The sequence below is a fragment of the Bipolaris zeicola genome (assembly GCF_000523435.1).
Source record: "Bipolaris zeicola 26-R-13 unplaced genomic scaffold scaffold_44, whole genome shotgun sequence".
NCBI classification, from domain to species: domain Eukaryota; kingdom Fungi; phylum Ascomycota; class Dothideomycetes; order Pleosporales; family Pleosporaceae; genus Bipolaris; species Bipolaris zeicola.
In genome coordinates, this window is record NW_006912093.1 from 1 (window position 1) to 13,594 (window position 13,594).

A 13,594-nucleotide genomic window follows, 5' to 3' on the forward strand; every position below is an offset into this window, starting at 1 on the left:
CACCCACCCCCCACTCCGCCGGCCATTCCAATTCTCGTAACAGTAACATCATCTTCTCCACTCTTTTCCCGCGTGGCCATCCCCTAAACAGACACCTTGTAACACTTGATCCCCCTTGTCCCTCTCCACAATAAGTAGGACCCTCAAACAAGAACCCTGGTTACACAGGAAAGGAAAAAAGCTTAAGCATGCTTATACGATGCGCCCCTTGCAAACAATGGCCTGACTACGATGACAATAGTTGCAAACTATGTAAACCCCAAACCATCAAGTCAAAACAACCATGACTAATATAACACCTCTTTGCATATTTTGTGCAAACACCCAGAAATACCTGTTTTCCCCCCCAAAAAAACACAAATCCCCACACAAACAAAACCATAATGAGAAAAATGAAAAAAATCAAATACCCAACGCTGAAGAATAAGGAGTTGAGACACATATGCAATCCTTCCACCGTCACCGAATTTCAACGACAAATGATAAGACTCAAAAAGCAACGAAAGAGAAGCCAAGCAACAACATAGTACACCGCTCCGCCCATGCTTGCGCCCGCGCCCGCGCTGCCGTCGCCGCGCCCCCCTTCTTTCTTGACTCCCGTGCTTTACTTACTTGCGTACTTGGTTGTTTTTTTTTTGCGCTGGGCTGGGCTGGGCGGAGTGGGGTTGCACATCGTTATTTCCTCGTGCCTTCCTCCCCTTTTTTCTTTTCACTTGGCTTTGAGAAGGCGACTCCTTGGCTTAAACTATTGGGCCTACGTGAAGAATAGTATGTGCAAGGGGGTGCTATTGGGTTGGAAATTGGAGATGAGTGTATAAATCTTGTGGTGGTGGATATACGAGATGCTGCACAGGAGGGAAGGGAGATAGATGTGTGTATGTGTGTGTGTGTGAGTACACATGTCCATTTACCTTTTTTTCGGTTTTGGGTAAGATGCAGCAAAGGGAAGATGACGGCATCTCACTACTGTGCCTTTACTTCCCATCACACGCATATCAATACGGTGTATCCGTGTACTTCTACACCGTTCCCATCTTCCTCCCCAAGACCAAACACGGTGAAAGGAGGGGATATGTACACAGTCACATGCCCCCCCCTTCACGGTCCCCTCGATGCACATATGCGTATGCGTATGCAATGCACAACGGGCCATCCGCCGTTCAAGGCCGGCCCCCCCCCAAAAAAAGAGAACACGAAGAATAACATATACACATGTCCACGTGCCCCTCCCCTTCAATACATCGACCCTTTTGTTTTTTTCCTTTTCCAATTCAACGATGTAGATGGCATGCGCGGTGAGAGGTAGAGGAGGAAGTCAACAACTCAACGCACGGGAATTATGTACGTGTACGTGTACATTACAAGGTGCGGTAGTTGGTCAGAGACTGGGATGATTGGGAGGCGGTAATGAAGGATGGGAAAAGCATGTTCACGTGCGGTGGGTTAATGAATAGTTGCGCTACGGGTGCGTCTACATGCGCAACGAAGAAAACAATAACCGATAGTTCTTGTTAGGTAAGGCGGTAACGCGAAGTGTTTTGGTGACTAGTTTCAACATGTCAGTTAAACGTCTCAACGTCTTGGAAGGGGGGGAAGAAGAAAGAAAAATTAGTAGATAGACGAAACAAACGGGATAATACGGAAGATTTGGAAACCGTTTGTCTTGAGAAAACAAAAAAGTAAAAGAGGGAGAGAGAACAGCATCACATCACAATGAGAAAACCCATTCCAAGGTACACGAAAATGGGCGATATACACAAGTAACAAACATGAAACAATATAATATATATTTTTTTCCCAAATAATAATAATAATAATAATTCGACCGTATAACCATTACATATATATAGCACCCAGCACTAGCAAGCCCCTCCTATACCCTCTCTCCCACCCATTCAGTCCGCCCACAGAATTGCTCCTTCCCCCACAAACTATAAAAGACATAGATAGTATACTATAGGAAAAAAAAGAGACTAAGCCAAGCCAATAAGATATCCCTTAGGACCTCTGGAGATAGAAAACAACACACACATATAGCCAACTAAGAAAGGTAAAAGAAAAAAAAGATGATTCCAGGCCGTTGTCTTAGACATCTTTTTCACCCTTTTTGTTTTGGAGCAAAGAGAAAAGAAAAGGTCACCGCCCTCCCTTCCTTCCCACCGAGTACCCACCGCCAGTAGGCACGAACACATCCCTTTTGTAGAGTTAGAGTGATGTGTATATAGACCTTGATATAAGAAAAAAAAACGGGGAGTAAAAGCAAAAAAACTTTGGGGGGAGAGAAAAGAACTGTCATGAAGGAAAGAAGGCTTTAATATAAGCGTACAAGAAAATGGTGGTTATTTAGCCCGCCCCTCTCCTCTGTGCTTCCCTATCTGACCGAAACAACGGGCGAAACCCCGAGTCACAAAAAGCGGATGAAGGGAAGAAAGGGAAGAGGAAAGAGGGTGGGGTGAAAAATGTTCCAATTCAACTTTTTCTTTCTCAATTCCAACACACGTACACACAATATACCACACACACAACAAAGAGAGAGAGACAGAGGGCTAAACCAGTTGGACCATATAAAAAAAGGAAAAGAAGTAAAAAAGCGGGAGGAATCGGGCGGGTTGAGTTAAGGTCGAAACTAGGCGCGAGAGAAAGAAGAAAAGAAAAGAAGATGAAGGCGGGTTAGGGACAAAAAATTCCAAAGAACAACAAGGTCAAGAAAAAGACACAGAAGATAGAACAACAAAAAAAGTCCAGTTCCCAGTTCCCAGAGAGAGAGAGAGAGACGACGACGATGATAACGTGTGTGTGCGGAAGTGTGTGTGTGGGTGTGTGTGTGTGTAGTGTGATGCCCCATTTCGCATCCCCAAGATTTGGAAAAAACAAAAGGACCAGGCCCAGGGAATCTTTCAACGCCAAAAACACCAATGCTGCGCTCTCTATGTGTCAATAGCTAGAGGCAATGACATCTCCCAAATCCCAATTCGTGGCCGCAAGTGTGCCTCATCAGTGGCACGATCGGGAGTAATGATCGTAAACGGGCTCGTGTATTATGTAGTAAGTGTAGACGGAGGAACGCGTGTGCGCAAATTTCGAAGGCAGAGCACTCATAAGGCCCGAGGCCGAGCGGGCGACAGAGGACCGTGGTTGCTGTGTGGACGACAAATCACAATATGCCCGAATCTTTGAGCGCATTTTGTAGTATCGTCTCCTTGACGGCGGCGAAGACGAGTCGGATGTTTGATGTATCCGTGGCTTGCGTAAGGCTGGCTTGGTTAGGCGTGCATAGTGGGGGGGTCTGGATACGTAATTCTTACTGAGGATATAGGTTCAGGTGTGCCCGGTTTACCTGATTAAATCTCCACAAGAGATATTTGGCGGCACGGTTGACATCGTTGCCGCCAGAGTAATCTGGGAAATAGTTGCCGAGTGGTGATCGTGCAAGCTTGGCCTTGAACAGGTCAACCTTGTTGAGGAAGAGAATGATACTTGTTCGCATAAACCATCGACTGTTGACTACCGAGTCAAAAAGCACTAAACTCTCCATCATTCGGTTCTGGGCCGCGAGTCAGTACTACAGATCCAACGAACATGTGGTTTGGAGTACATACTTGTGAACTCTCTTCCAGCAACACCTGGTCGTATTCGCTCAAGGCTACGCAGAAAATAATGGATGTGACGTTCTCGAAACAATGTATCCATTTCTTGCGTTCGCTCCGTTGGCCTCCAACATCAAACATACTGTTTCAGGTTAGTCCGAGCACCAGACACATGTTTGAAGTCGCGCACGTACTGGATGCTTAGCTGGCCCATTGTGAATCGTGTTTCATAAATGCCCGTTGTCTTGGTGCGCGCTCGTAGAACGTCGGATTCGATGGGCACGTAGTTTGGATCTGATATCCGTTCCACCTCGTCAAAGAAGCTACAAGTGTCAGCCAAGTCGATGGAAACGTGATGCGCAAACGTACTAGGGCGCAGAATCCATCAGGTAGAATTCGCTCGAGTGCTCCAGCACCTTTGGTATGCAAGGGTCGCGCCACATGGAGGTAATGGCCTGGCCTACTCTTTGGTCGAGTGGCTTTTCCGGGTCCGGGTCGACGGTGTAGTTGGCCAGATAGTCGCATAGCTCGGCGTTGCCTGAATTCTCGCAGGTAATGTCGAATTGCCGCATGGCGCCAATAAGAGCCTTTGCACAGTCGATGACGTTCTTGTAGATGGTCAGGCGGTACATGGCAAGCTCCTCCTGCGTGTAGCCGTTTTGGTGTATAATCTTCATTTGCTTGACAATGGTCGACTTGCCACTCTCTCCGGAACCTGTAGGGGCGGATTAGCAGGGCTGGGATAGAGCAGGGCAGGCCAGCGGGTTTTTTTTCTTTGGCCACTCACCCAGCAGCAGGATCTTGCATTCTCGCCGTAGCCTGCGCGAGTCCTCTTCGAGCTTGCGGTCGATGGCCTGGCTGCGCTTCTTCTGCTCGACATCGTCGTTGTTTGTGCTCATGCAGATACCCATGGTGGCTGTCGTCTAGTGCGGCTCGCGGCCGCGGGCGATGATGGACGTCGGGCGCGGGACAATGGGTGAGCACTGGGCCCAGCGCGTCGCGAGGAGGTCGTCTGCTTCGTGTCGGGGCGGGCGCGATGGATTGTGTCGAGTCGATGGCGGCGCAGGGGGGGCGCGTTGGAGTGGTGGAGCTGTGGTGATGGTTCCCGTCGGGTGAATCCGACACGCAGCTCGGGTCAAAGGGGGCCCTCGCAGCGTGGGCAAGCGGAAGGGGCGACGGGCGCCAGGGTGGTCGGAGAGCTGGATGGGGGCGGGGGCCTTGCTGGGTGGGCGCTCGCAGGCGGAGGGGTTCGTAGCGACGGTGGTGGTGGTGTTGAATGGTTGGTAGGGTGGTGTTGTCGAGCTAGATCCGAGACTCCAGGGCTGCTGTTGGCTCGTGCGGAGGAGGCTTCCCCAGCAAGTTGACGAGGAAGGCGCGGGATCTGGAGTCGGCGAAGCTTGCAACGTCGCCGGGCACTGCAAACGCCGCTGCTGACAGGCCAACAAGCCTCGTGGCTGGAGACGGTAAGTGCAGGCGGCGAGGGTGAGGCGGTGCTGGCTGCGGGATGGGCGCGGTGTCGGGTGAGAGAAGTGGATCGAGCACGGGAGGGCGATGGCAGAGAGGATGATGGTTGATGGTAGCGGCAGCAGCAGAGCCGGGGCTGGCGGCGGCGGCGGTGGTGATGATGATGATGATGATGATGATGGGAGTCGAGTGCTGCTAAGCCTCATTCAATCCGGGATACCAGGACAGCGATCAGGGTCAAATGGCACAGGCCAAGGCTGTGGAACACGGCGCTGAAGCGGGCGCGCAGATGGCAGAGGCAGAGGGAGAGGGCGGATGCTAGCAGTCGACTGCTACTCTACTTGCAGTACGGCTACTACGGCAGGGAGGGAGTGGTGCGAGGGCAGGACAGGACAGGACAGGACAGGGCAGGCCGGGCTGTCTGGCACTCTCTCTTCCGTCCTGGACGCCCTATGCGACGGCAGTCTTTCATGGGTGCCAGATGCGGCATCCAGCTGTCATTGGCAAATTGCGGGTTGGCATTTGGCGGTTGGCAGTCGAGCAGTGTGTCCTGTGTCCCTTTCATATTACCGCCCCTGCAGCCGCTGCTCATCCTCCTACTCAGCATCGAGTGCAGTACAGTGAGCAGTGAGCAGTGAGCAGTGAGCCTTTGGTTGCAAACAGCACAGACACCCCCTCCTCAGCAGGCGACGACGGCCTACCCGCGCGGGATGGCAGCGGAATGCCCTTGGGCGCCTGCACGATAGAGTTCGTCTCCATGCCCTGGATCGGCAGGCGAGGCATTCAGTCTGGTCTCTGCACTGCCAAATGACGTCTAAATTAAGGACCGCTTGCTCCTACTGACACAGCGACGCTCTTCGGACGCGCTTTCTCATTCGCTCCCCCCTGGCTCGTCCTGGCTCCAAGGGGGCCTGCTGGCCAGACCTCTGCTATGCTCGCCTTGTGAGACGCTAGCTTTCGGCGCCAGAGCCCACACACACAACACAATGGCATACATGCACCCCATCCACCATACAGACTGAGCCTTGCCGCATTCACTGCTCGCGCGCTGCTTTGTCTGTCTAGAGTCGCACGCTACCCAGTGACAAGGCGGCGGCCATGTCGTGCATGATGACGCGTGGCGATGAAACACGATTGGAGCCGGCGGCGGCCATGCAGACAGCGACACTCTATGCTCTTGCACCTGAACCGCCCCGGGAACACCACGTCTGTCAGCTGCCGCTACCACGTTGTGTAGGTACTGTCAGCTTCCGCGGCTATGGCTATAACCTGCCGTGATAGCCGCAGGGGTGCCGTCCACACGCCTTCGGAGCAAGCCGAGCAGACCACACCAGTCCAGCGCAGTCCAGCCCATCACCGCATGCGTGACCTGGGCCTAGTCTGGCGTGTATCGACTTTTAGCAGACATCGGATTGCCATGGTGATTGTGGCGGCTAATACAGGGCGATTGCCATGTCAGGCCCCCTTTGCTGTGTATGCGACTCATATGTGTGTGTGTGTGTATGTATATCTGTGTTGTACGTATCCAAGTACATACTACATACACACGCATGTACCTACATGTGTACACACCTGCATACTACTACGTCGAAATGACACCAGGCTTGGCTGCCATGTGCGGCTACAGCTGCTCCATCGTATCGTCAGCAAACGAGGCACAGCGGCTGCCCAGGCATGCACATCGCCACTCTCTCTCTCTCTCTCTCAGGCCGCAACCGCATACCCAACACAGAGCCACCTCCAGCGGCTCCATGTCGAGCTGAGTGAAATTCCCACTCCATGTTTCCGTGGCCATCCCATCCCCCGTCGGGCGCGAGCGAATCCTAGGCGGGAACGCGCACGAGCCGGCAGACCACGTGAAGTGAGGGGGAGAGAGGGACAAGGCTGGGATGGGCACCACACAGCCGTTAACGTCAGTCGTGGTGGGGTACCTGGGCAGGACAAGCAGGTCGGCCGCGTTCCCATGGCACGCCCGCCGATTACGCGTGGACTGAGCATTCAATGGGCCCAGGGAAAAATTGTACTGGACGTGATGCACGGGCTTTTATCGACAACTCCCAAAGACCATCGTGACGTCACTCTTGAACACGCCGAAACCTGCGTGAGAGACGTCTAGAGCCCGGGCCATGCATCCCTCATCGCGTCTGGTGCCTTGCCCCTCGTCGCCCTCCTAGACCTTCACTCTCCTGCTCCTCTTCTCTCGCCGCTCATCTCCACGCTTGCCACTGCTCTGACTGCCATCCTCCATCCCTGTGTGCTGCACAAAGCTAACTCTGCCGCCGCCGCCACTACTCGCCCTCGCCCGCCCGTTTGCCTGTCCACACACTCAAGGCGGTAATCAAACACGGCCACTACTACCCTTCCCAACCGTCTCCCCTACCCTGGTGCAAACTCTGAAAGTGCTCACAAACGAGTCCTCGGAGCCAGTGTCGCGCAATCGCCTTGTTTGCCGCGTCTAGTTACCGACTCCAATAAGACCTGTCTGTATTTAGCAGCCTCGACGTGCTCCTCAGTTCCGAAATATTCGCGACTTCCCCACGTCCAGCCTGCCTTTTTTCCAACCACAACCCTCCCAAGCCCCCCCTTTATCCAAAGCCCTCCACCCCGCGCCTATCGCATTGCCATAAACTCCACATTCTATCATGGCGGAATTCGTACGCGCCCAGATTTTTGGCACCACCTTTGAGATTACCAGCAGGTGCGGAACAATGCCCCACCCTCGTCAACTCCTGCCTCTGCCTCTGCTAACATTCCACAGATACACCGATCTGCAGCCTGTCGGCATGGGCGCATTCGGTCTCGTCTGGTACCATTCCCTCCATCTTCGCGAATAACTCAGTATTGACTTTTGCCGCAGCTCAGCAAAGGACCAGCTTACCAACCAGGCGGTGGCTGTTAAGAAGATCATGAAGCCCTTCAGCACTCCAGTTCTGTCCAAGCGAACATACCGAGAACTGAAGCTCTTGAAGCACCTTCGACACGAAAATGTGGGCAATTCTGCTGCCAAACCTCCAAGCAAAATTCTGACCCCACCTAGATCATCAGTTTGAGCGATATCTTCATCTCTCCCCTCGAGGACATGTACGTAGCCCAATTACGGCCCGCCATGAACACATACTGATCAATTCAGCTACTTCGTCACTGAGCTCCTCGGCACCGATCTTCACCGTCTGCTCACTTCGAGGCCGCTCGAGAAGCAATTTATCCAATACTTTCTCTATCAGATTTTGGTACGTAGTAGAAATCGATTCAACGTGCACAATAAAACAAAGGGGAGGAATTTTGGCTGACTCAAGAAAGCGTGGATTGAAATACGTCCACTCCGCTGGTGTGGTGCACCGCGATCTCAAGCCCAGCAACATCCTCGTCAACGAGAACTGCGATCTCAAGATTTGCGACTTCGGTCTCGCCCGTATACAAGACCCCCAGATGACGGGTTACGTCTCGACACGATACTACCGAGCACCTGAAATCATGCTCACGTGGCAAAAGTACGATGTGGAGGTTGACATTTGGAGCGCGGGATGCATCTTTGCTGAGATGCTCGAGGGCAAGCCCCTTTTCCCTGGAAAGGACCACGTGAACCAATTCTCCATTATCACGGAGCTTTTGGGCACTCCCCCAGATGATGTTATTCAGACCATTTGCAGTGAAAACGTAAATACGCCCCCCCGCAACTGAAATCGCGAGGAGCCTTGGCTAAAACTGTACAGACACTGCGATTCGTTCAATCGCTTCCCAAGCGCGAGAGGCAACCATTGGCCAACAAGTTCAAGAACGCTGAGCCTGATGGTACGTGCTGAAAACTTGACGCCCAGAGTGCTAGACTAACTTTCCACAGCGGTTGATCTTCTAGAAAACATGCTGGTTTTTGACCCGAGGAAGCGCGTACGAGCAGAGCAGGCTCTCGCTCACGCATACCTTGCGCCATACCACGACCCGACGGATGAGCCGGTAGCCGACGAGAAATTCGATTGGTCGTTCAATGATGCGGACTTGCCAGTCGACACCTGGAAGATCATGATGTAGGCTCACAACTAGACCAAGGGACACAAGATGCTGACTTATTTGCAGGTACTCGGAGATCCTCGATTACCACAACGTTGATGCGGCAGTACCGGAGGAGAACAACGGCAGCTGATCGCCAATGGATGTTCCGAATCCAGCCATAATACTTTTACAGTTCCCAGCACCGAGTCATGTAGTTTATCAAAGTTCGATGTATCATCTGCGCGGAGCAGGCGGATTTGGCTTTTCTCAAAGATTCCCAAGGTCTCGTTTGGTGGACGGACCCATGTGACATGAAAGTGCGGAGGTAGATGGACATGGGTGTTATTTTTGTCTTTTGAATTATCAATGCTTGTACACGAAAGGAATGTTTCATGACACGACTGGGCCATGCCCTTAGCTTAGGTAAGAATATGAGATTATGTTGTTAATAATGCTCTCCAGTCTGGTCGTCTTGGTGATGCATTTGCTCCAGGGTGGCTGATGAGGTGGCGCTCGCCGAGGCTAGTGACCTAAAGAGGCCTAGCTCCATAAGGTTGGCTGATGGTGGGACGGGTGTTGTTCGTCACCGCTCGCATCGCGTTCCCCAACTATGCATAGGACGTGAGCCCGGCCCCTATGGCCTTGGATTCTTCACTTTCGAGAACCTGACCGCCGTGCGACATTTCCACGAGCGCACAACCATGGCGACACTTAATCCGCTTGTATGTGTGGTGGATTTTCATCATGCGCGGTAAGCTCAGTTACTATTTCATGGAGTGGGCAAAGGGGGGGCTTTGGACCATCTGTACTGGAATAACAAATTTGCTGATAAAAAACGATAGAGGCCCCGAAATCGAACTCTGGCTTGGTGCAGAAGAGGGGACCGACCCGGCAGCCGACAATGACTGGTCCCTCTTGCCCTTCATGGCCCTGAGCGATGGCGCTCATGCCTCCACCGAAGACTACTCCTACTTCACCCTCCGCCGTGCACAAACCCCGAACGAGCCCGCAACCTCTCTTTTCGGTATCTCATGTACGCGACAACTCGATGCTAGCAAGCTCATAGACCGGCCGGCTGAAGTTACAAGGAGTACGGTGCAAAAGGCGGTAGTGGTTATAAGCAACAGCCCGCAGCATTTTGGCGCAATCAAGGCACAGTTGAGTGTTGTTACTCAGCTGTGGTTTGCGCAAAGGTATACTGTTCAAAAGAAGGACGGTCGGCCATGCGGCTAACACAAACTACAGAGACTTTAGGGACATTGAGATATTGGAGCGGTTCACAGAAAGTCTACCCCAGCTGCTTAGGAACCAGGAAGGGCAGCAGGACCACTACTTCGGTATCTCTTTGCGCGAGTTCATACACGAGTTCAAATGGCAGACTCTGGTTCTTTTCAAGTGCGCTTTACTCCAACCAAAGGTACGCTACATTCTGGCAGTCGAGGAGAGACGGCGCGTACAGCTGTCACACTAATGTTGACACAACACCCAACAGGTTCTTTTCTTCGGCTCTCATTGCGAGCGATTATGCATGATGCAATTTGCTCTTATTTCTCTGATACCCGGCCTTATTCGCCACCTCCAGGATGCTGCTGACCCCAAGTTCAATTCGTGCGAGGAGAAATGTGTCATGCCAACGTCGTTGAAAACGTCAGAACGCGCTTCTTGTTAGTGTCCAACCCCAGACGACAGCCCATCGTGTTAACGAATCGCAGTGCTTGCATATATGGGTCTCCCCCTGCAGTTGTTTGGTACAGGCTCGCTATTCGGACCGTATACCCCGCTTCAGCAGCTCGATGTTTTGGCAGATCAACACACAAAGTCGTACATTGTTGGCTCTACAAATTCATTGTTACTGCAGCAAAAAGATCGCTACAGTGACATTCTCATCAACCTCGATGATCATACGGTGAATATCACTTCGGCTTCGCTTCGTCAAGCATCGGTCCTCTCGACACCAGACCGGCGATGGATTGACTTCCTAACCCAGACAGTTCACGATACATGGGACGAGTCGGACCCAGGGCGGCCCAAGGACCATGGGTATGCTGGCAGTGAAGAATTTATCCGCATGCAGTTTGAAGAGTACCTCCTTGCGATGCTAAGCTCAGTCAAATACAAACTGTACATGGAGAAGCACGCACATAAAGAGCCCGTACTCACTGATGTTGAGGGCGACCCGGCCAGCGAGTTCTCGAACGACTGGGTACAGGCCTGGATGCAGACGGAGAATTTCCGCATCTGGAACAAATTCACAGACTCACATCTCTTCGACATTGTCGATCCCAAGCATCCTTGCTCGGGTGGTCTCAGCATGGAAGACGTTCAGCGCCGACTAGCACAGTACGTCTCCACTTCTTTTCTTTCGCCTTGCAACCCCAACTAAGTCTTCCTTCTTAGTCTTTGGAGCAACCCCACATTCCAAGCTGTCTCAGTGGGAGTATGTGTGCTGATTCTCGCGTGGCGATTAGGCAGGTAGCAGAAATGCACCTTGATGAACGACTCGAAAAGAGTAGAGAAATCCTCGGAAAGCAGATCGCTGCAGGGCAGCAAAGGTTCTCCTCCGCCTACAATAGACTCTGGGCAGAGATGGAAGCCATGCGTGAAGCTCAGAAGCAAAGGGCTGAAGAAGCAAGAATTCAGGCCGAGAAGGAGGGACGAGCAGCCGAGGAAGAAAAGAAGTGTAAGTTGTACTGGCCAGAGCGTGAGAAGTACATACAGACTGATTGACTATAGGGAAATCACCACAAGCTCCGGATCTCTCACACGCACAAGCGAGGGCCAGTGCCTACTTCTCTAGTTGGGGCACTTGGGCAAGTGAGAAGAGAAAGGGATGGGGAAACAAGACACCTGTATCCTCACCCGCACCTGATGATAACAAACGAGCCGAAGATTTCAAGAAGGCCAAGGATGCCTTGATTGGTGTGGACATTCCAGCGACTTCACCCCTGCCGAGAGAGATCAAAAGACGGACTTTGGTATTTGATGCTGAGGACAACAAGGCTGATTTTGACTACGACTTGATTGAGACTGAAAAGAAGACCGTCAATGATGAGAAGGATAAAGATGATGCGGAGAAGGCTACAGATGGACCTGAGAAGGATAAAGACGGTGCTGAAAAAGAAAAGGATACGGTCAAAGATAAAGATGATGTGGTCAAGGATAAGGGGGATGCGGTCAAGGATAAGATTGATGCGGTCAAGGCCTAAGCTCTGTTTTTTTATTCTGACACAGGGCTTTGCGGGTTGTCAATATGATGATTCGAATTCAAGACAAGCAGAGTATCTGTGACCATTTTACGTGGATATATTATGCAACTTGAAGATGCGCCTTGAAAGTCTCCACAAATGTCCATGATATGGATTTTGTACATCTAGTGTAAATCTATGCTACGTCGTCATCTACATTCATTCAATCGTCTATAGGCATCTTGACATTTCCATCGTATTTACCTCATCCCATCATGACTCAGCCTTGCTCTTCTCTCCCTCAATGAAATCCCTAATCGTCTGCTCAAGCCCCACATCCTCACTAAACCCCAACTCCTTCGCTCTCGAGGTATCATACTTGGCCGGCCAACTCAACACAATCCTCTCCGTCGCCTCATCCCTCTTCTCCGTAACCAACGCCCGCGTCTCCCTCCCCGCCACTTTCTCCAGCGCCTCCAGAATCTCCCCACTCGTCGCCGTATACCCCGGCAACAAAACCTGTCTGAAATGGCCAAACGCCTCGGCAGGCACCTTGACCGCATGCACCAAGTTCGCCGCCAGCGTCCGCGGCGACGTAAGCCAAATCCCTATCGAAGGATCCACGGGTAACTCTGCTGCAACACCCTTGACGGGCTCCCTCACAATCCCCGATACAAACGACGACGCCGCCGCCGTCGGCGCCCCCGCCCGCACAAACACAGTCGGGAGCCGTACTGTGCGCCCGTCGATCAGCCCGCGCCGCGAGTAATCATTGATCAGGAATTCAATCATGAGTTTCTGCGTCCCGTAGCTCGACTCGGGCATGGCGACTATGTCTGTTTCCGTGGCTACGTTTGCTACGGCTGCGCGCCCGTACACGGCGCACGACGAGGTGAAGATTACCTTGATGCCGGGACGCTGCGCGCGGATTGTGTCAAGGAGTGTGCGTACGGATTCAAAGTTTACACTGAGGCCTAGATCGAGGTTGGCTTCGCTGCCGCTCGACATTATGCCATGTAGGATGTAGGCTGCATCGGGGTTTTGCGCTATGAGCGAGGTGCAGGCGGAGGGGGAAGTCAGGTCTGCGGCTGTGCAAGTGATGTTTTGGGATGAGGGGTTGGGTGAAGGGGGTTCGTGGAGGTCCGCGAGGATGAGATGCGTGGCTGTGTTTGTGGCGAGGAGGTGGTGGGCGAGGATTTGGCCGACGAAGCCGGAGGCGCCTGTGATGAGGATTTTCATTTTTTTTAAGGTATTATGTGTACCGGTTCTTCTTTCGCCCTGAGGATATATATGTAGGTAGGATATTGAAAGGATATGTGAGATAAGGGGGTTAAAAAAAGTTGGTCTGGAGGTGTTTTGATAGACCTG

At 52.2% G+C, this 13,594-nt stretch overlaps 4 protein-coding genes across 4 annotated transcripts; 2 read left to right on the top strand and 2 right to left on the bottom strand.

Moving 5' to 3' along the window:
* Positions 1-3,154: 3,154 nt before the first annotated feature.
* COCCADRAFT_91850 (uncharacterized protein) lies at positions 3,155-4,486 on the bottom strand (the record flags this gene model as incomplete). Its single annotated transcript, XM_007712450.1, has 6 exons — positions 3,155-3,254; positions 3,306-3,544; positions 3,600-3,729; positions 3,782-3,910; positions 3,957-4,302; positions 4,375-4,486. 6 exons carry the CDS (start codon positions 4,484-4,486, stop codon positions 3,155-3,157), a joined length of 1,056 nt encoding a protein of 351 aa, XP_007710640.1.
* A 3,207-nt stretch (positions 4,487-7,693) lies between these two features.
* Positions 7,694-9,192, top strand: COCCADRAFT_91929 (uncharacterized protein; the record flags this gene model as incomplete). The annotated part of the gene is made up of 9 exons (XM_007712451.1): positions 7,694-7,749; positions 7,810-7,857; positions 7,909-8,038; positions 8,089-8,132; positions 8,182-8,281; positions 8,352-8,708; positions 8,765-8,843; positions 8,893-9,076; positions 9,126-9,192. 9 exons carry the CDS (start codon positions 7,694-7,696, stop codon positions 9,190-9,192), a joined length of 1,065 nt encoding a protein of 354 aa, XP_007710641.1.
* Positions 9,193-9,742: 550 nt separating this feature from the next.
* On the top strand, positions 9,743-12,247 carry COCCADRAFT_3657 (uncharacterized protein; the record flags this gene model as incomplete). The annotated part of the gene is made up of 7 exons (XM_007712428.1): positions 9,743-9,792; positions 9,884-10,234; positions 10,287-10,458; positions 10,534-10,705; positions 10,754-11,381; positions 11,510-11,721; positions 11,775-12,247. The coding sequence occupies 7 exons, from the start codon at positions 9,743-9,745 to the stop codon at positions 12,245-12,247; spliced, it is 2,058 nt and encodes a 685-aa protein (XP_007710618.1).
* Positions 12,248-12,499: 252 nt separating this feature from the next.
* On the bottom strand, positions 12,500-13,465 carry COCCADRAFT_35369 (uncharacterized protein; the record flags this gene model as incomplete). The annotated part of the gene is made up of 1 exon (XM_007712452.1): positions 12,500-13,465. The coding sequence occupies one exon, from the start codon at positions 13,463-13,465 to the stop codon at positions 12,500-12,502; it is 966 nt and encodes a 321-aa protein (XP_007710642.1).
* Positions 13,466-13,594: the final 129 nt, after the last annotated feature.